We start from the raw sequence: 21762 nt of genomic DNA on the forward strand, positions 1-21762 counted from the left end.
TGGGGCTGTTTGTGGGGCAGGGGGATGTGAGGGGCAGCAAGGACAAATGCCATAAACCTGTGTGACACTCCAGATCCTCATGGAACCAAGGGGCCAGTGGGACACTGTGGGAAGTTGTGGAACCAAGGGGATCATTGTGGCACTGTTGGGCACATGGAACCAAGGGCCCAGTGTGACACTGTGGGACCTCATGGAAACAAGAGGCCATTGTGAGCCTGCGGGGCTGGAACACCCAGAACACTGAAATGCTGGGGGTAACCAAAGGTTCCTTTCCTTGAGTTTGGTGCACAGGAGAAACACCAACCAGATATTGTCAACATGGGCAGATGCAAAGAATATTCTTGGTAGGAAGGGACCAACAAGAATCATCAAGTCCACCTCAAACGAATGGCCCACACAGGGATTGAACTCACAGCCTCAGTGATAACAGCACCATGCTCTAACCAACTGAGCTAAGAGGTCCAAATGACACAAAATTTTACTGGCAAAATGTGGACAGTCAAGGAACTTTGGCAAAGGTTTTAATACAACATCCACTTCAACATAAACATCTTATCATAGCATTAACTTCACTAGCTTGGCCCATTTAATCTAAAAACCTTAAACTGTTAAGATGTTTAGTTACCAAAAAATGTTCCAGGTAAGTAGGATTAGAAGGAGAAGAAATAGAGAACATCAGATCTATAGAAACGCACACACATAGGTACCAACTGCTCAGCTTCCAGCAATGCCGACACAAAAACTGCAGGAGAAAGCAGGATCCAGACCACAGACTGGCCTTGTGCTCTGGCTTATAACCCCCTGGGCCTTCATGGGCCCGCCCCTGGGGTGCGACTGCCAGATGCCGCTTCAATCAGAGTCAGGGTAGGCACCAGCTGCCCTTGTTGTGTGATTGATTGACAGCTGAGCGAATCAAAGCTGGGATAGCACTGCCCCTGCTGTTTGATTGACAGCTCTGCCAGGCCAGGGCTGGGGGTGGGGCTCTGTCCCACCACAAACCGAGGCCTGACCTGCCCCTGGCTCCACATGGGCATTCCGAGCATCCCAAGGTGTCTCGGGACATCGATCTCATCCAGCCTCTGACAGCGACCACAGTGACCCTATGGAACCTCATGGAACCATGGGTCAGTTGTGACAATGTGGGTCCAGAGACACCATGGTGACACTGGGGAACCTCATGGAACCAAGGGGCCATTGTGACACTGTGGTTCCTCATGGAATCAAGGAGACCATTGTGAAACTCGGATGTCCCAAGGAACCAAGGGTCCATGGTGACCTTGTGGAGCCCAGAGTGCCATCAAGAAGCCACTGAGACACAGCAAAGGCACCTGGAGCTGAGGGGCCGTGGAGACACATCAGGGCTTTGTGGAACCACGAAGCCATTGTGACATTACAAGGCCTCATGGGAGCACGGGGCCATTGTGACACTACAGAAGCAAGGAAAACATTGTGACACTCCAGGGCCTCATGGAACGAAGGAGACCATTGTGACACTGTGGGGTCCCATGAAACCAAGGGAACAGGGAACAGGTCTGGCTGGCTAGGCCTCTTGGGGACCCCCTGACAGGTCCAGGTGACCTTGGCATGTCAAGGTCTGCTTCCTGTCTGCCCCTGAAGCCCTGGGGCTCTGGGCTTTCCTTCCTATGACAGAGAACTGTCCTTCTCCTCCACTGGCCACCTCTCATCTGCCTTTAAAACACTGAGGCCACGTGCTTTTCTTTCTTAGGCGAAAAAACCATCGATCTCGACCAGGTACACATGGCCAAAATTGGGCATCTGCCTCCAGAATTCCCTACATGCAAGGATAGCTCCCAGACAAAAGCTGCCAGGACTGACAAGTCTGGCTGGCCTTGGCTTCCTGAGGGCTGGCACTCATGTTGCTCTGAAATGCTGGGGCTCTGTGCTTTCCTTCCTAATGAAAAGAACTCTTTTTCCTGTCCAGGCACCCACAGCCAAAATTGAGTTTCCATGTCCAAAATGCCCTGCATTCAAAGACAGTCCCTAGATGAAAGCTTCCAGGACAGATAGATCTGGCTGCCCTTGGCCCCTTGGAGCTGCCTCTAACCTGCTTTCCAAACACTGGGGCTCGGTGATTTCCTTCCAATAGAGAAGAACGTTCCTTCTTCTCAGGATGTCCATGGTCAAAATTGAGAATCGTCCTCTCAAATTCCATACTTTCAAGGATTTCTCCATGACAAAAGCAGCCATGAAAAACCAGGTCTGGATGGCTTGGTCTCCCAGGAGCCTCTTCTCTCCTCTTCTGCCTTTGAAACACCGGGGCTCTGTGCTTTCCTTCCTATGGAAAAGAACCCTCCTTCTTATCTATGCAGAAATGGCTAAAACTGGGGCTCCACCTCCAAAAATCCCGTATATCCAAGGGTTGCTTTCAGACAAAAGCTGCCAGAACAGAGAGCTCTGGCTGGCCTGGGCCTCTCATGGCTGCCTTTTATCCGCCTTTCAAACACCAGTGTTCTGTGCTTTCCTTCCTATGGAGAAGAACCATCTTTCTCCTCTGGGTGTCCATCTCCGAAATTGGGATTCCACCTCTAAAATTCTGTATATCCAAGGGTTGCTCCCAGGCAAAATCTGCCAGTACCATCAAGGCTGGCTGGCCTTGGCCTCTGATGGCTGCCCCTGCAACACTGGGGCTGGGTCCTTTCCTTCCCATGGAGATCCCTGTGACACTCTGGGGACCTCATGGAACCCAGGGGATCATTGTGGCCCCACTGGAGCCCATGGAACCAAGGGGCCATGGTGACCCAGAGGGGCTTCATGGACCCAGAGACCATTATGGCTCCGTGGGGCTTGATGGAACCATGGAGACCATTCCAACCCTTCAGGGCCTGGTGTCACCAAGGGGGCATTATGACACCTCAGTGTCTCATGGACACAAGGGACCATTGGGACACTGTGGGCCCCATGGAACTGAGGGAATATGGAACAGGTCTGGCTGTCTTGGCCTCCCAGGGGCCACCCGACAGGTCTGGCTGATCTTGGGATGTCAACGGCTGCCTCTCATCAGCTCCTGGAGCACTGGGGCTCTGTGCTTTCCTTGCTATGGGAAAGAACTCTCTGACTATTCAGATGCCCATTGCCAAAACTGATACTCTCCCTTAAAAATTTCCTCTATGCAAGGCGATCTCTCAGAACAAAACCTGCCAGCTCTGGCTGGCCTTGGCCTCTGGTGGTCATCTCTCATCTGCCCCTGAAACAGAGGGGCTCTGTTCCTTCATTCCTATAGAAAAGAACCAGCCTTCTTCTCCAAGGGACCATGGCTAAAATTAGAATTTGGCCTCCTAAATTCTGTATTTCCAAGGACTGCTCCCAGACAAAAGCAGCCAGGACAGACAGATCAGGCTGCTCCCATCCTCTGGTGATTTTCTTAGATTATTAGCTGAATGTTTTCATTTGAAAACACCTTGGAGAGGGCCCAGAAATCTCCTAGGGACAAGTTTTGAAGACTCGGGCAGATGACTAGTAGATATGGACAAAGGAGTTCTGTGCTCTGTGCTGTTGTGGTGGTTTTGCATCACTGAAGTAATGTTCTAAGATAAGCTGCTAGCAGTTTCCTCTGTGTCTGACAAAATAACCAATCAGTAATTAGCTTTGAGAATTGACAATCTGTTGAACCACTAAGGAAACTGTGCATGCCTCTGTGAAGACACATGTTAAAGATCAAAAAGCACTGGGGTTCAGCCGCAAGCCCTGGGCAGGGGGAGGAGAAGCCATCGGCCCCCGCCCATGCTGCTGCTGAGCTCTGGCCTGGCTGCTGAGATCCTGGCCCTGCCCCAGCGCAGCCCATCCTGACACAGCCCCAGCGCAGCCATTGCAGAAACCTCCACTGTAAAACAGCTCCGTCCCAAGCATCAAGCTCGGCCGGGGTCACGGAACCATCTGCAGGCCCCAGGTGAGACATGAACTCTTTCAGTGCTTCCATCCTCCCTCAAGTGAGAGAAAAGGAAAAAAAGTGCAGGCTCATAGAGGAACAACATGAAGACACCAAGGTCAGTGAAGAGGAAATTGAATCTCAGATGGGAGGGATGAGGAGATGTCCTTATCTTGGATCTGAAATCCTCTTGTAAAGCTATGGAGAAGGATGTAATTGATACATCAGACTCTCTTTTTCCCTATAACACACGAAAAAGTATGAGGAAATGGCTTGTTCAGCAAAGCCTTCTATGGCAGCAGCTCTCTGGCCACAGAGAGAAACGCAACTTTCCCAGGCATTGTTTTGGAAAAGCCTTTGGAGAAGATCAGAAAAAAGAAAAAAATTCTTAGCTTAACTTGCTGCACTTGGTATTTTAAACAAGTTGAATGTGTTATGGAGATTTGTTTACCAAAGGGTGGGTTTTTAATTAGCCAATGGTGATGATGTTTGAATTGGAGGACCATTTAAGTCCACATGTATCAAACTGGGGTATAAAAGTATGGGTTTCTTAATAAAGATTATTGATCAGCCTTCTGTGAATCATTGAGTCAATGTCTATTATTACCCGGCCGGGAGCCCTTAATGTGACAGGCCTCCATGCTAAAATAAGCAAATGTTGAAATAGCTGGGATCCCATGAGAAGTCTGAACAGAGAAAGAGAGAAGAGTGTTGAAACCCTGCGCCCTCATGAAGAGAAGAAGTTCTCTGTATTCAGAGATGAAGATGATTTCAGAAATAGGTGAAAAGGACCTTTGCTCTTAAACAGCTCATCTTTAAAATAATACCCCATAAGCAGACATGGTCTATGAACACAGCTGTGGGAAAAGTTGTGGAAAAAATGGGAGGGACTTCACAATTGCAGATTTTCCAGACAGCTGCTATTCATTGAAATTGAGAGCAATGAGAGAATTATTTTCTTATGAAGAAGTCTCCATAGAATGAAAGAGAGACTCCTCTCCCCAAGAGAACTGAAGGAAGGCTCTTATACAAGTGGTAAACTGACTGAAACTTTTAGGATTTGTCTCATTACATTGTCAGTAACAAAGAAAAGGTTTTAGGGAGAGGAGAAATATTCTAAGAGTTTTGTTCCATTTCCTATTTGTCTTTCTTTGAGATACTATTAATAATCTTTTCTTTATACCATTTTAAAGTTTTGAGCCCACTTTGCCTTCCTCCTAATTTGATTTCACAGCAGAAAATCAGTAAGAATATTCTAGTGAGTGCACAGGTAATTAGCCAACACTGAACCCACCACACTAATTGATGCTTTGGCTAAGAAATCTCATATTGGTGATCCAACACCACTACAGAGAACTTCCTGATGAACTGCATGAGAACAGAGGAAAATCAAGGCAGAGCCATGGTTTGTCAGGACTTGCTTGATCCTAATGAGCCCTGTGGTGCGTTTGGAGCTGAGCCCTGGAAGTTCAGGACCTGAGAAGAGATTGCACAAGCCTTTCCAGGAGTCAAAGTCAGAGGAAACACCCAAAGTGTCTCAAAGCATGAATACGTCCCACTGAGGTCCATCCCCAACACAGGCTCCTCATGGACTCCTTGGAGGAGAGAATTGGAGGCCAGGATGGCACTAAATTCTCTCAGATACTCAGTGTGGAAAGGAAAATCCAAAGTACCTTAAAAACCTTGAGTATCTCAAAGCATTGATGAGCCCCACTGAGTGTCAGTACAGAGCTCTCAAGGGACTCATTAAAGCAGATAATTGGGGCCATGATTGCACAAACTTCTCATAGAGTTTGTATGAAAAGTGAAACACCAAATACTTTAAAATACCTGAAGTACCTTGAAGCATTAATGAGCCCACTGAGTGTTGTTACTGACAAAGCCTCTCCAGGGACTAATTAGAGCAGATAGCTGGAGGCCATGTTTGCAATAAACCTCCCAGAGACTCCAAGACAAAAGCAAAACCCAAAGTCCTTTGAAAAACTCTGTGAGCATTGAGGAGCCCCCAGGGCCATTCCTGAGCAAGGCTCCCCAGGGACTCCTTCCAGCAGATCCTTGAGGCCACTGGGATGTGGGCTAGGGGGGGATGCTGAGGGAGGACAAGGGGCTGACAGTGCCCAGCCTGGCTGGGGCTGTGCCAGGAGGCCCCAGTGCCTCAGGACAAGGTGTCTCCTCCCAGCCCTTGGTGGCACAGCCCCTGCTGTGCCCCAGGGCACCAAGACTTGGCTTCTCTTTGTCCCTTCCTGTCATCCCTTCCTCCAGATCTCTGCTTTGCCTGGGGCCTGGGGACACTTTCTCAGTCGTGTCCCTCAGTAGGACCCATTAAAAGTCCAAGAAATTTTGGAGTTGGATTGTGACTTGGAGTTCTGGAGAGGTTTCTTCAGCTCCCTCTCAGGGACTGATGTTCAGGGTCTGAGCACAAAGCCCCAGAGGTTCATTAAAGTCCTTGTGCTGTGTCTGTGCTGCTGAGCTGGGCTGGGCTCCTGGCACAGAGGCAGCTGCTGGTAACCAAGAAGAGCTTCAAAAGCACATTTCTCTTGATGAGCAGCTTTTCTCTCAGCCTAGCAGGGCTGGGGCACTGCCTGCAGCCACCCCGGGCACAGCACAGAGGCACAAAGAGCTTCAGTCAGTCAGGGCTGGGAGGGTGCTGAGAAGTTCCTGGGGCAGAATCACTGCCAGCCCTTGGCACAGGAACCTCTGGCTGCAGGACAATGCAGCTGCATCTCCTGGAGCCATCTCCTGAAGCTGGAATATCCCAATGCCTACAGACCCTGTGAGTACATTCTCTGATTGTCTCTTGTGCAGAGCAGCCAGGGGTGCCCAGGGCTGTCGTGCAGAGCAGGGTCCTGCAGCCCAGGGCTCTATGCTGGGGCAGAGGCTCTGCTGCCTGCCAGGGACAGCTCTCAGCCAGCCCTGGCAGCTGCTTACCGTGCTGGGGGACAAGGTCTGGGTGGGAGGAGACATAAGGCTTGGAAGTGTTCTCATGGTGTGGGGAGAATGCTGCATTGTTCAGGACTGCTTCTCAGATGGCATTTAACTGCAGAACATTTCCAAGTAGATTATACAGGGAGCACAGCAAGGCAGCGACTGCATTAAAAGGAAAATCTTGCCTTTGTTATTTAATGCTCTGGGTTGCCTGCATGGGAAATTGCACATAGATATCCATCTTGCCATTCAGGTTGAAAAACTAAAAACAAAAAATTTCTCACAGATTTGAATAAAGCAGGCAGTGACAGAAATCAGCACAGGGCCCTTTACAGGCAGCATCAGTGTCCCTTTTCCAGCCTCCTCAGGGTTGCTCTGACATTTCCATCAGAGCCTGCAGAGCCAGAGCTGCCCCTGGGCAGTGCAAGAGCTGGGAGGGCTCTGCAGGGCAGACCTGAGCCCCCAGGGCTGGGCTGGGCTCTGGCAGCACTGCAGGGCCCAGCCCTGGGCACAGGGAAGCAGCTGCTGGCAGGGACAGCTCCAGGCAGCAGAGCCCTGGGCAGGCAGTGGGTGGAAACTTACTCCGGGATGTGCTGGGATATTTAAAGTCCTCTCCAAACCCAAGTATTCCATGATTAATTTTTTTTACAGATCCCCATGCCAACACATTGCAAATGTCCAACAGCAGCTCCATCAGCCACTTCCTCCTGCTGGCATTGGCAGACACGCGGCAGCTGCAGCTTCTGCACTTCTGCCTCTTGCTGGGCATCTCCCTGGCTGCCCTCCTGGGCAACGGCCTCATCATCAGCGCCGTAGCCTGCGGCCACCACCTGCACACGCCCATGTTCTTCTTCCTGCTCAACCTGGCCCTCAGCGACCTGGGCTCCATCTGCACCACTGTCCCCAAAGCCATGCACAATTCCCTCTGGGACACCAGGAACATCTCCTACTCTGGATGTGCTGCTCAGCTCTTTTTTTTTGCCTTTTTCATGTCAGCAGAGCTTTCCCTCCTGACCATCATGTGCTATGACCGCTACGTGTCCATCTGCAAACCCCTGCACTACGGGATCCTCCTGGGCAGCAGAGCTTGTGCCCACATGGCAGCAGCTGCCTGGGCCAGTGGTTTTCTCTTTTCACTGCTGCACACAGCCAATACATTTTCCCTGCCCATGTGCCATGGCAATGTTCTTGGCCAGTTCTTCTGTGAAATCCCACAGATCCTCAAGCTCTCCTGTGCTAAAACCTTTCTCAGAGAACTTGGGCTTCTTGCTGTGTGTGCCTGTTTAGGAATTGGCTGTTTTATGTTCATTGTTTTCTCCTATGTGCAGATCTTCAGGGCCGTGCTGAGGATTCTCTCTAAACAGGGACGGCACAAAGCCTTTTCCACCTGCCTCCCTCACCTGGCCGTGATCTCTCTATTCATGAGCACCTCATTTTTTACCTACCTAAAGCCCCCCTCCATGTCCTCTCCATCCCTGGATGTGGCCCTGTCAGTTCTCTACTCAGTGGTACCTCCAGCCCTGAACCCCCTCATCTACAGCCTGAGGAATCAGGAGCTCAAGGCTGCAGTGCGGACAATGATGACTGGATGGTTTCAGAAACATTAAACTGCTGGCCAGTTTCTGCAAATCACTTGTAATAAAAATCATCTTTAATACTTCTGCTTGGTTTCATTTTGGAGGTTATTTCTCTTTTTATTTTACTTTTTTCACCTTGTCCACTAATAAATATGATTGTTTGTGCCATTTCTAATTTTGTTTCTCTCCACCTTCCTTGTGGCAACAGCCTGTGTCAATGAGGGGCTATGCTCTTGGTTGCTTTAAAGGAACTAAATGATCTCCCAGCAGAGTTTCCTGCAGAGATGCCCTTTTGTTGCCTTCTCTGGAGCTGCAGCAGCAATGTCTGTGTGCAGAGCTGGGGGCAGATCAGGGCTGGCACAGCAGCTGTGCCCAGCAGCAGCAGCACTTGGTGTTGCCAGTGCTGCTGCCGTGGCCCTGCCCTGCTGCCCTGGTGGCCCTGGTGTTGCTGCATGGCCTGAGTGCTCTCAGGGCTGGGCACAGCCCTGGGGGTGGCAGTGCCGGGGCTGCAGCAGGGACAGGCCATGGGCACTGCTGGGGCAGCGCTGACGCCTCAGCCCAGGCCCTGGGGGCTCCAGGCTCCTTACCCACACTCTCTCAAGAACACACCCAGGCCAATGCTCGGCACAGAAAAGCCCCGTGAGCAGCCCCAGGCTGGCCGTGGGCAGGCTGGGGGCAAACAGCATGGCTGGGGCTCTGCAAGGGCGCTGGGGCAGACGGGAAGGAGCAGCAGAGCAGGGGCTGATCCATCCCCATTGCGCTGCACAGCCCAGGGCAGCGTCCCTGAGCGTCCTCATGGAGCTGCCAACAACATCCCCCCTCTGAAGCCCTGGTCTCTCCCCCAGCTCACCCAGGTGCCCCATCCTTGCAGGCACAGACACGGCAGCACTGGCTCAGCAGCCCCTGTTTGCATTGCACACAGCAGGCAAGAGCACCCCCATGCTTTTTGTGTGGGGACATGAACCTGAGGGAGCATAAATGCCATCAGCCCCTGGGGCCAGCAAGGGCTGGGGGACACCAGGGAAAGCACTCAGCTTTGTCCTGGCCTCTGCAGTCAGCCGGAAAGTTCGTTCCCATCAGCTGGGAGTTTCCTGTCCCACTGCAGATGCTGTTGCTGAGAGCCAGGGCTGCCTGGCAGCCACCCCCAAACTGCCCTGAGCATTTCCTTGGCTTCAGCTTTGCTTTCTTTCCTCTTCCTGATACAGATGTCTTCCTATAGCCCACCCCTGTTCCCTCCCCTGCAAACAGTCCCTGTTTGCCTTTCTTCTCTGGCCCCACTCCCCACTGCAGTTCCTGACCTGGCCCCATGGGAACGTCCCTTGGGCAGCAGGATCATCCTACAAATGCTGCAGGAATTGTCTGCAGGCTCCTGAAGTGCCTCCTGCTGCTCCCTTGCCAGAGGCACCCCAGGCCAGGGGGGCACATCTGGGCTGCTGTGTCTGGCTCTGGGGCTCCCTGTTCTGGGCAGTGAGCAGGAGCTGCAGAGGCTCTGCAGGACTGACAGGATGGGCTTTGGGGCTGGCAGGAGAAGCTGAGGGACCTGGGCTGCTGGAGCTTCTGAAGAGGATGCCCAGGGCTCCTCCTGCAACTGCTCCAAGGGTACTTTCAGAGAATCCCAGAATCTGCAAGGGTGGAAAAGACCTTGGAGATCATCAAGTCCAACCTGTGCCCTTGTCTGTCTTGTCTTCCTTGACAACACTGTGCCAACACTGTCTTGTCTTCCTTGAGCCTCCTCTTCTCCAGGATAAACAACCACAGCTCCCTCAGCTGCACCTTACAGCTTGGCCTGCTTGGCCACCTGGGCACACTGCTGGCTCATTCCCAGCCTGCTGTCCATCAGTCCCTGCAGGTGATGGAGGAGACCATGCTGCTGTCCAGCCCCTCTGGCACCTTGTGGAGAAGGGAAGGGAAGGGAAGGGAAGGGAAGGGAAGGGAAGGGAAGGGAAGGGAAGGGAAGGGAAGGGAAGGGAAGGGAAGGGAAGGGAAGGGAAGGGAAGGGTCCAGATCCAATTCTTCCTGAAATGTGGGGTTTGCTGGCACTGCCAGTGCCTTGACCTGAAAATTTCCCTTTTCTGGCACAGCCCAAGTACAGCCATTTGCTGGCACAGAAATACAAAACCTGGCAACTTCCTGCTACTGAGTCTGGCACCTCCCACATCTTGTGTTTGCTGCCCCAGTACCCAGATTTGGAAATTTCCTGGTGCCCGCACAGCCCGAGTCCAGTGATTTGCTGACACAGAAAGCCAAAATCTGGAAATTTCCAGGTTCTGACTCCAGCACCATCCAGATCTAGTGTTTGCTGAGACCGTCAGTGCACAGATTTGGAAATTTCTCGGTGCCTTCACAGCCCAGGTCTAGCAATTTGGTTTTAGCTATCTTAGGCAGAGAAGTTCTTTTGGACTGTGACTTTCCTTTTTCTTGGAACTGTTTAAACCTGCTCTGGACTGAAAACCCAGAAAAACACTGGCAACAGCTCACACCTGTGGGCCCCCGAGCTCTGGGACGCTGCATTCCAGCACCAAAGGGACTTAGAAGAGACCGAGTGAGCCAGCTACAACCCACAAAAAGGACTTTCTCCATTTGCCATTGCTTCAGCACTGTCTGAGGTTTTATTTAATATTATTCATTTTCCATGCTTTTGAATACTTTACTTGTTAAATAAACTGGGTTTTTTTCAGTATTCTCAAGTGAAGTCTTTTCCTGAACTAGTAGGGGGAGGGGACTACTTGAACTTGCTTTCTAGACAGACCCCTTTTGGAGATGTCCTCCCAAAATTTGCCCTATACCAGCACAAACAGTCACAATGAAAATTGCACCGGTGGCATAATTTCCTGGTGGCAAATCTTGCTACATGTGATAAATAGGTATGATTTGTGCTGATAAAAAATTGAAACAGTAATCAATATTGATACAGTAATTAATATTTGAAAATAATAAAATGGTTAATAGTTAAAAGTTGTAATGCCAAAGAAGAGAGGGAAAGGAGGGGCTCCACCCACCCCCCCTTCCCAGCAGATGTTCTCAAGGACCACAGGAAAGAAGCTGAAGATACAGTTGCTAAAAATGACCAAGAACCTGGTTGGGTCCAAGAAAATGCTAATTATAAGGGACTTATTGCTTTGATATGTAGATGCAGTGATATGTTAGTCTTGGCTTATATTGTACTGGCTTGGTGCGCATGTGTAACCCAAAGGTGAATTAAAGGACAACGAAGAAGACTACAGGGCCTTCATCAGTGACGACCCCCAAAGACTTGTGCGACCACCAAACCGAGTGGTGGCGCATGCGTGGTAAAGGTGGTAATGAAGGCGGAGGCAGAAAAGTAACGAACCGAAAATAGGAGGAGATGGAATTGACACATGGCATATAAGGGGTGACTTTTACTTGGCAAGCTTGTACGTGAAGTGTCAAGGGTCATTGAACCCTGCCCTCCATACCCCGCGGTTGTTTTTGCTTATGCGCTATTATTTGAACCAAATTATCCCTTATTTATATATTTTCTAAACTATTCAATTAAAATTGTTGCTACCTTAAATATTGTTTGGGTTTTTTTTGATGGGATAATTGGGCAAACATAACATACAGAACCTCGACCTTGCTCTCCATGAGAGATTCTTGGGAAGAGCAGAAAGAAGATTCCTGGAAAACTGAAACAGCTTTCCAGAAGTGAAATGAAAATGAAAGAAACAATCCAAGACGTTTTCCTCTATTTATTTCTATGCTCCCCTTTTCCATGTTGCACTACTTCTCCATCCCAGTAATTCCAGATGCACAGCACCTCCAAGATAGGTGACTTAGTGATTTTAGACACCCTAAAATACCATGACCCACACACAGCTTCCCCTGTTTTTATAGGAAAGCAACACTGGAGATGTAAGGGCAGTGCTGGACTCAGGTAGGAATCCTACCCCAAGGGAAGGTGCCCCGACAGTGTTTGACCCTCAGCAAGGACAATGCACAGCAGCGAGCGAGGGGATTGCTGTGCCAGTGCGCAGGAGTCAGGGCTCTGCATCTGGGCTGAACGATGCAAAGTTCCCGTGTTTGGGCAGACGGAGGGGCTGTCCCCGGGGCGCGCGGGGCTCGAACGTGGGGCTCGTGGGGCGAGCGGGGAACGGACACGGGGACGAACAGCCCAGGTGCTTCAGTTGCAGCAGCGGCAGCGGCAGCAGTAGCGGCGGCAGCACCAAAACAGATACTTTTGAATAGTCTTTCTCCTTTTCTTTCTCTTTCTCTCTTTCTTTCTCTTTCTCTCCCTTTCCCGCTGTCGGGCACCCTTCCCTCGGGGTCCCTTGCCCGGCGTCCCTCTCCTCACCCCGCCTCCCTCTCCCCTGCAGGGCCGGGCCATGCCCCCGGCCCGCCCCCGGCCCCGGGCGGGGCTGCCCCGTGCCCGGCCCCGGCCGTCCCGCCGCGGTCTCGCCTCCGCCCGGCTCTGGCCGTACTGGCGGTGGCGCTGCTGGGCGGGCATCAGTGGCTGGTGCGAGGGCGGCATCGCCGCCCTTTGCCTCCGCCTGGCCCGAGCCCGGCCCCGGCCCCGACGCAGGGTCCAGTCCCGACCCCGGCCCCGGCTCCTCCCGGGGCCCGCGGAGGACACACGCGGCGCGGCCGCTCCCGCCGCCTCCGCTGCGGCTTCCCCGGCCCGAGCTCCGCCGCTCGGCAGCGCGGCCGCCGGCCCCGAGCCTCCCGTGCCGCGTTCCCGGGAGCGAACGCCTGGGCATGGCCGGCCCGGGGCGGGTGAGGGGCGCTCGGGGGCCGTTGCTGGCCCCGGGCCGAGCGCTGACAGCCGCGTCCCGCCCGCAGGGAAGGCGCAGCAGGGCCTGAAGGAGCAGTACAGGCTGGGTTCGCTGCTGGGACGCGGCGGCTTCGGCAGCGTCTTCGCGGCCACGCGGCTCTTGGACGGCGCCCCGGTGAGCGGCGGACGAGGAGGAGGGGGCGGAGGAGGAGGAGGAGGAGGGCAGAGAATGGGGCTGGGCAGGGCAGGCGGCGAGCTGAGCCCGCTGCTCTCCTTGACTTGCAGGTGGCCATCAAAAGGGTGCCACGGAACCGCGTCCTGCACTGGGGCGAGCTGGTGAGTGAGCGGGGCCAGCGGCAGTAGCCGGGGATGCCGGCCGGGGATGAGCCGGGGCCCGGCACGGTGGGAGCCGCCAGGACGCCCCGAGGGAGAGCGGGCGTGGGGCCAGCGCAGGGCACAGAGCATCCCGGCCTGGCTGAGGGTTTCCCGAGCCCCGGCACGGCATCAGCCCCACTGACGACATCGTGCTCCTCCCGCAGCCCGACGGCACCAGCGCACCCCTGGAGATCGTGCTGCTGGCCAAGGTGTCCACTGGCTTCCCTGGTGTGGTCCAGCTGCTGGAGTGGCTTGAGCTCCCCAAGGACATCTTGATGGTGCTGGAGCGGCCAGAGCGGTGTCAGGACCTGCATCGTTTCATTCGGGCACAGCGGTTCCTGCCCGAGGAGGAGGCGCAGGTGCTGTTCCGCCAGGTGCTGGAGGCCGTGCGGCACTGCACCAGCTGCGGGGTCCTGCACCGCGACATCAAACCAGGGAACATCCTGGTTGATCTGGACACCGGGCAGGCCAAACTGATTGACTTTGGCTGTGGCACCTACCTGCAAGACACAGCCTACACTCACTTTGCAGGTGAGCCCACGCAGGGCTCCTGAGCCCACGCAGGGCTCCTGGGCCCAGCATCTCCCAGCCCAAGCTGGCTGTGGCAGCAGGGATTCTCTCTTTTGCTGCCCTTCATGGCACTGAGTCTTCGGCTGAGTTTCTTTTGAAACTCAGGGCTGAGTGGGTAGCCATCTTCTAGCACTGCTGGCAGCCTTTGCCTCCCCACTCTGCCCAGAACTAGTGCTGGGGCAGCCAGCCCAACATAAACACCCATGGGTAGCAGACAGGGGGGACCGGAACCTGTGCCCAGCCGGTTTGGTGTGCAGGTGAGAAAGGGCTTGGACTGCTCCACTCACCTGGTCTGTTGGGGTTCATAATGTTTTTTGGGGCAATGCAGGCAGGGAGGCTGAGAGCATGGTTTTTCCCAGCACTGGGTGGGTTCTTCCTTGTTATGGTCAGGCCTTGCCAGGGCTTCCACTGCCCTCTTCCAGCACCAGTGGCTTCTTTTCCAACCCCAAGTCTGCACACAAGTCCAGGTGCTGGCGAGAGGGCAGTGCTCACCCTGTGTGCCACTGATGCAGCCCCCACATGCCCAGGGATGCTGGGGCCAGGCTCTGGGAGCAGCAGCATCCCCCTGCTGAACTTCATCTGCATTCCATAGGAACACGGTCATACAGCCCCCCGGAATGGACCCACTTTGGCCGGTACTATGGCAAGCCAGCTACCATCTGGTCCCTGGGCATCCTGCTGCACCAGATGGTCTGCGGGGAGCACCCTTTCAGGAGGGGCCAGAACATCAGCTGGGACCATCAGCTCTCGCTGCCACAAAGGCTCTCTCAAGGTGGATCCTCTTCTCTGGGCACAGGGGGAATCCCAGTGCTGGGTGCCAGCAGCGGGCTCGTGGGCATCCTGCACTGGCAGCTGCTGAGGAGGTGGCACATGTCCTGCTCTCCTCCAAACCAGGGAATTGATGGGAGAGTTTAGGCCCAGCTCTGAGCACATCCAGCATGACCTGGGCATGGTAATGGTGGGGCAAAGCCAATAGGAGCCTTCTCCAACTAACTGGTGGTTTTTGGTTTCTCTGCCCAGAGTGCCAAGATCTGATCAAGCGGTGTTTATCCATGCTGGACTTGGAAAGGCCCTCATTAGAAGAGCTGTTCTGTCATCCTTGGATGCAGGATATTAATCTGCCCTAGAAGAAGGGAGAGAGCCACAGGCACACTTTGATCCAGGGCCCTGGTAAGTTCCAGCTCCACACATGCCTTGGCAATCAGAAGCAAAGGAACCCAGCCCTTTTTGTGCTGCCTGTGTCACTGCACCAGGCTCATGGGATGGGAACACGCAGCCCTTGTGCTGGAGCTGAGCTGCTCTGCCCAGCACTGATGGCCGCCATCCAGGCTGGTTTTGCTTGTCCTGGTTCCCTGACAGCTGGGGTCCTGGGCAGAGCCCTGAGGGCCTGGTCTTCTCCCCAGGGAAGGAGAAAGAGCCCCTGGAGAAGCTGTACCGGGTAGGGATACTCTGCTGCTGCTGGAAAGAGTGAGGATGACACCAAGGATGACAAGCCCTTCCTCAGCCTGGCCAGCTGAAGATGATGGACTTTGATTCTGGCACCTTCTTCAAAGCCAGGCTCCACAGTGAATTTGCAGATGAGTCCACATGCAGGGGAATACTCTCAGATTTGGGCATTGCACAGCCTGGCTTGCAACCAAAGGCTCCCCCTTTGCTGGGGCAGATGAAGCTCATTCTTCAGTCACTGCCCAGCTGCTTTTGGCAGGGCTGGGGGATGGGCTGGGGTGGGTACGAAATGGGAGTGGGCTCCTGGCCCTGCCAACAGCCCCCAGCACCCACCGTTCCCCGGGCTGGGGCTGGGGCAGCCAGCCCGACACAAACCAACCCCATGGTGGGAGCAGAAGTGGGGCTCCAGAACCTGTGCACAGCTGCTTTGCTGTGCAGGCAAGGAAGGGCTTGGGCTGCTCCACTGCCCTTGTTTGCTTTGGGGTCACCGTGATTTTGGGGGGCAGTGCAGGGGGGAAGAGAGAAAGTGTGGGCTTCCTTCACCCATGGCTGGGTTTTTCCCTAGCATGTAGGGGTGGGGCCTTTCTCAAGGCCCTGACAGAGATAAGAGTCTTTACTGTTTTTCTTGTTTTCCCTTTTTGCATCTAATCCCTTTTCAACAATGTGTTGTTTCTTTTCCAGAGGAAGCTAGGTGGAAAGTTCCAGGTGGTCCAGTGTGGATGGGGAAGTGCTGGGGAGCAGCTGTGGCGTGGATGGGCCATGCCCTTGGAGGATGCTGAGGCCATGGTTTGGGAGCAGCTTTTCTTCCAGCCGTGGGTGGCGTGAGGTGGGTCCCTGTGTGCTTGGCAGGGTGGGATCAGAGCTTTTGGGAGCTGGCAGCGAGCACAGGAGCATCCTGCTCTGGACAGCTGCTGAGGGCTGGATGTGCCATGGCTGGCTGCAAGCTGGGCACAGGTCCTGCCCTCCTGCTCTGCTCCCAAAGGCAGCAGGGATGGGCAGCTCTGGGCACAGCCAGCATGGCCTGTGCACCGCAGGCCTTGGCACAAGGGCACAGGAGCCCTCAGCTGACGGGCGGTTTCTGATTTCTCTCCCTGCAGCTGGGCTCTGTGGGTGCTGAGGCTGCTCTGGGCTCTGCCAGGGCTCTGCTGGGCACAGCCTTGGGCCCAGCTGGGCTGGCTCTGCCCTCACATTGCTCTGACAGCTCTGCATCAGACGAGCCCGTTGCGAGCACAGCGCCTGAGCTTTCTGCTTTGGCCGGTGAGTGAGACTCTGCTGCAGGCCCAGAGATTGCAGCTGGGGACACACATCCAACTGGCAAGGACCCAAACTCTCCACAGTCCCAGCTGAACGCCTGGATCTGCACAGGGTGTTTTGTCTGTCCCATTCTTCCTTCTTGATTGGCTGGAATTGTGCAATTGCACTTTCTTCCTCCTCTAGAAGTGCCACGAGTGGGCCAAAGCTGGCGAGTGGGCCGTGCTCCTGAGGCAGTGCAGTCTGGAGCTGGTGGATGGAGAATTGCCCTTCTGCACTTCCAAACCAGAGCAAAAAGCTGTAAGTGGGACTTTGTGACTCTAAGAAATCCCTGTAAGTTTCAATGGGAATGTGCAGCTCATTCGCAGGATGAGAAGAAAGGTCATCTTCCAAAGTATTTGGGCTTTGACAGAGTTTCTATTCCCAGTCCTGCTTGGAGCTGGAAGGGCACTAAGCAATTTCCTCTTGCTTCGAGCACAATTTCAAATACCAATGTTGGAAACAAAGCCCAAAATCTTTTAAGAGGCTTTTGAGGTCACAAAGATGGATCCATGCCATCAGCACATTTACAATGTAAATAAGCAAGTTCTCTTTTTGAAAAGATCATTTACCTCTTAATGCAAAGAATGTAACTTTGCCTTTATGTTTTGTTTTTTTCACTAACATTATCTTATGTTTTTTCACTAACACTTGGATTTTATTATTTTATTCTTATCTTTTACAATTTACCTTTTTTTTTTCCTTTTTTTTTTTTTATCCTTTAAATAGAAAACATGTCTTCAAGAAGGAATATCCTTTGCTTCTGGTTCCCGTGTGGAGCAGCTCCCTTCCTGCTGGCTGAGCTGCTCAGGCAGAGCCTGGCAGCTCCTGGCCCTGCAGGGCTGAGGCTTTTCCCCGTTGCTGGGCACAGACTGATGGAGCAGCACTGCTGAACACGGGCACACAGAGGGACCAGCAGCAGCTGCCTTTGGCCACCTGAGGCTCCAAGGCCCAAACTCTGAGCAGCCAGGGCTGGAAGAGACTGGCAGGACCTGATCCCTGACTCTGGGCCAGGGCTGCACAAATGACCCCACAGCAGCAGCAGCAGCAGCACATGGAGCTGACTTTGAGCACAGCCCCTGTCCCTCTTCCCTCCCGTGTGCAGTGGTGTCACAGCAGCCTGAGGCCCCTGGGAGCCCCCAGGGCCAGCATGGACTGGAGATGGCAGCCCTGGGCTCCTGGAGGCTGTGCAAGGAACGGAGCTGGGCACTCCCTGTCCATGGGGAGCTTCCAGATGGAAAAGGCTGCTGTGCCCAGGCAGCTGCAAGGGCACAGAAAGGAGGCTCTGGAGCACTGGATCTGTGCCAGTGCCACAGTCTTGGGCAGCAGCCAGTGAGCCCTGGGGGAACAGAGGGCACAGCAAGAGGGACAGAACCAGGCAAGGGCAGAGACTGGAGAGAGCCAGGCCTGGGAGCAGGAACAGCTGCTCCATTGCACTCTTGGAGAAAGCTCTTGGCTGGTTCAAAGCGCTGAAAGGCGTGAAGGGCAGAGAGGAGGCCACAGCAAACAATGCTCCTGTTTGCACAGCCTCCCCTCTCCGTGTCCCAGAAGGAATTGCATGCACTGTGTTCTTCTCTCCGAGTCGTCTCGTTCAGCACCAGGAGCTGAAGGAGCTGAAGCCTCAGGCCACAGGAGCTGGGCAAGAGGGAACTTTTGGAGCCAAGTAATGCTGCTAAAATAGCCCCAGCTGGATGCTGTGGATAGAATCATGGAATCACACAATCCTTTCTGTTGGAAAAGCCCTCTGAGCTCACCCAGTGCAGCCGCTCACCCAGCAGTGCCAAGCCCAGCACTAAACCACGTCCCTGAAGTGCCAAGGCCTGGACACCAGCCCTGAGTGAGGCCTGAACAGCAGGCCCTGAGTAAAGGTGGCCTCTGAATGAACCTTCCAAGCAAAGGTTATCTTTGTATCTGCTCCCTGATGAAATATGCATGGTCATTAGCACTGTGATAGATGTAGCCACTCATTAGTGAAACATGTATTGACCTTTGTGTATTTAGAAGCCAGACAAGGCCATGAAATCTGATATCTGGCCTTGTTTGGGGCTGTGTGGTCCAAGTCACCTCTCTTAGTTCCTCCTTGAGCCCTGGCCAGGCTTTGGGAGGGCCAAGAGGAGGATGAAAGCAGATGTTGCCACACTAGCAGTGCTGTCAGTTTGTTCATTCAGCACTGTCAGAGCTGGGCCCTCTCCAAACGGGGTTGGAGTCTCACCTGTAGCTGGAGGTACCTGCAGGAATTCCCAGTGCCCAGGAGTGGCTCTGCAGCCCTTGGCTGTGACAGCTTCCCCAGCTGCTGTGTGGGTCTGGGGGATGGTAAAGGCTGAGAGTAAATGCTGCTGGATCTTTCTTAATCACTGCTGCAATCTTTGGTGGGGATGGTTGGGTGCATTGCTGAGCTGCTCCTTTTGGGATTCTTTGCTGCTCTGAACTGCAGGAAATGACACTGATTCCTTCAGTTGGAGTCTGTGTCTTTGGTGCTGACTTTGCCCACTGGTAAAACAAAACTGGCACAGTCTGGCCAGATCCCAACAAAATGTCACTTGTTCCGTGTAAATGTGAGGAATCAGTCCCATCAGAAATTCCCAGCTGGGAACCCTTCCCTGGAGTTCCCTGGCTCTGGAGTGGCCTGAGGTCAGGGCCCCGTGTGAGCAGTGGGGCAGTTGGGTAAAAGAAGCTGCAGCCCTGGATGTCTTCAAATGCATCCAAAAATTGCTCATGGAAAAGGAAAAGACCTTGTGGGTTTGGGCAGACAAAGATGAATTTGTTAAGAGTACATAGGAAACAGCACCTTCAGAAGGAACAATTATTGTTGGAATGCTCCCACATTGAGCAACAGAAGGTTTTAATCTTGAGCTCAGATGCACTTGTGCAAGTCAAATATCAATATAATAAATAACTATATATATATTTCTAGAATAATAAGACCTTCATATTTATATTTTTTGATTTATGTAGATATGGCTATATCTGTCTATATCTATATTTTCATATCAATATGTACATATAAAATAATAATAATGTGAAATAGTGCTGACAAAACTAATTTGGTATCCTTGGTTGCTCAGGGATGTAACACTAAATACCCTACAGAACAGGATTGGCTAGGACCCTAATGTCAGTGGTCAACTTTGTGAGGTTGTATACAACGGAAAAAGGGAGGAAGGGAGGAAATTGGCTATTTTTACAGGGTGTGCTGATACTTGATGCAGAATGCTTTGTCTGTTCCTGTGAAAAATACAGTGATTTTGCCTGCAGGGTTTTTCATGTACCAGACTATGCACAAGCTGCAGGATTGGTTGAAAGGGTGAAGGGGTTGTTAAAAGAGCAGTTGGAAAAATGAAGAGATGGGAACCTTTGCCCATGGAGAACCCATCTCCCAGATGTGCTCCATGCCCTTACAATGGCCCACTGGGGAAATGAAACCCCCTGGCTGTGCACGGCTGCCCCCAATTGGCAAATCCAACCATGGGCAGTGAGACTTGGGCTGCCTGGGAAATTGTTCTGGCTGTGATGGCCCCTGGCAGGGCCAGCCCAGAAGCTGAAGGGCTGGGCCTTCATGCATTGGAATTCATTAGGAGAAATTCAAAGCAAATGAGAGCTGTCAATACTGAAACAGGAATTCAGATTCCTCCAGGGCACTTTGCTTTGGTAACTGCTCACTTGGAGCTTGCCTTGCAAAGTGTTCCTGTCATGGCAGGAGGAATTGATGCAGAATATCCAGGAGAAATTACAGTTAAACAATAATGAACAAGATTGGGTTATTCAACCCCATGACAGGGTAGCACAATTACTGATCTCAATCTAAACTGTGTTATTGAAAGAATTGTTAGGAAGGTTGTAGTTCATTGTAGGTCTCAGGACTGATCAAAGTACCAAGGCTTGAGCAGGCAGTGATCACAGCCTGAACAGGCCCTGAGGCAAAGTTCACCTCTAGAGGAACCTTCCAACCAAATGTTATATTTGTATCCAATCCTTAAGGAAGCATTATTAACAACATGATCACTGTATGCATTCTTTGATAAAACAAGGATTCATCTTTCTGTGTTGAGAAACCAGACCTGGCCCCTTGTTTGGGGCTGAGGGATCAAAGTCAACTCCCTTGGTTCCTCCTTGAGCCCTGGCCAGGCTTTGGGAGGAACCAATGTGGAGAATGAAACCAAATATTGCCACAAGTCGCAGTGATGTCAATTTGTTTGTTTAACAGTGGAAAAGCTGTGTCCTCTCCCAGTGGGGTTGGAGCCTCCTTGCCTGCAAAGGTGGAGGCACCTGCAGGAATTCCCAGTGTCTGGGAGTGGCTCTGCAGTCCTTGGCTTCCCCAGCTGATGTGTGGGTCTGGGTGATGGTAAGGCCTGAGGGGAACTGCTGATGGATCTTTCTTTAATCACTGCAGGCAACCTTTGGTAGTCATGACTGGATGGATTGCTGAGCTTCTTTTGTAATTCTTTGCTAATAGTGATGTGCTTTGTTGAGCTTATCCTTTTGTAATCTTTGGCAGCTGTGCATGATATAAATGACAATTCCTTAAGTTGGTGTCTGTGTCTTTGGTAGTGACAGCTGCTCACTGGTGAAACAGGGCCCCCTCTTGCCTGAGTGTTACCTGGGAAGGCAAAAGCCCTCCCTCCAAAATTCCCCCCTTCACACACTGAGCATGATGTGCTCTGGTCTGGGGTATGCCCGGGCTCAGTTGGGTTCCCCTGTCCTGGCTGTGTCCCCTGCCCAGCTCCCCCGCAGCCCCAGCCCCTCCCCAGTGTGGCTGAAGAGGGGCAGGACAGGCCTTGGCTGTGCTGCAGCTCAGCAAGAACAAAACCATCTCTGCGTGCTCAGCCCTGTGCTCAGCACCCGGCCCAGCAGTGTCTCAGTGCCAGGGGCTGTGCCCTCAGTCCCTGCCAGGGGTTTCCATGGCAACTGCCAGGCCAGGTGACCCAGGTGTCCCCCCCAGTGCTGGTTGCCATGGAAACAGTGCC

At 53.0% G+C, this 21762-nt stretch overlaps 1 protein-coding gene, 1 long non-coding RNA gene and 1 pseudogene across 2 annotated transcripts; all 3 read left to right on the forward strand.

The window, feature by feature from the left end:
- Window positions 1–7830: 7830 nt before the first annotated feature.
- LOC141725614 (olfactory receptor 14J1-like) lies at window positions 7831–8418 on the forward strand. Its single transcript, XM_074529572.1, has one exon. It carries the CDS (start codon window positions 7831–7833, stop codon window positions 8416–8418), a length of 588 nt encoding a protein of 195 aa, XP_074385673.1.
- Window positions 8419–11690: 3272 nt separating this feature from the next.
- On the forward strand, window positions 11691–15533 carry LOC141725615 (serine/threonine-protein kinase pim-1-like; annotated as a pseudogene).
- A 276-nt stretch (window positions 15534–15809) lies between these two features.
- Window positions 15810–18234, forward strand: LOC141725714 (uncharacterized). The gene is made up of 4 exons (XR_012577419.1): window positions 15810–16334; window positions 16606–16765; window positions 16946–17059; window positions 17528–18234. It is a non-coding gene; the product is annotated as an uncharacterized LOC141725714 (long non-coding RNA).
- The last annotated feature ends 3528 nt before the right edge of the window (window positions 18235–21762 follow it).

This window comes from Zonotrichia albicollis, chromosome 30, assembly GCF_047830755.1.
Source record: "Zonotrichia albicollis isolate bZonAlb1 chromosome 30, bZonAlb1.hap1, whole genome shotgun sequence".
Classification (NCBI taxonomy): Eukaryota; Metazoa; Chordata; class Aves; order Passeriformes; family Passerellidae; genus Zonotrichia; species Zonotrichia albicollis.

What these genes read in the sequence shown, in the direction of transcription:
- LOC141725614 (XM_074529572.1), top strand. Translation starts at nt 7,831, where the DNA reads ATGTGCTATGACCGCTACGTGTCCATCTGCAAACCCCTGCACTACGGG.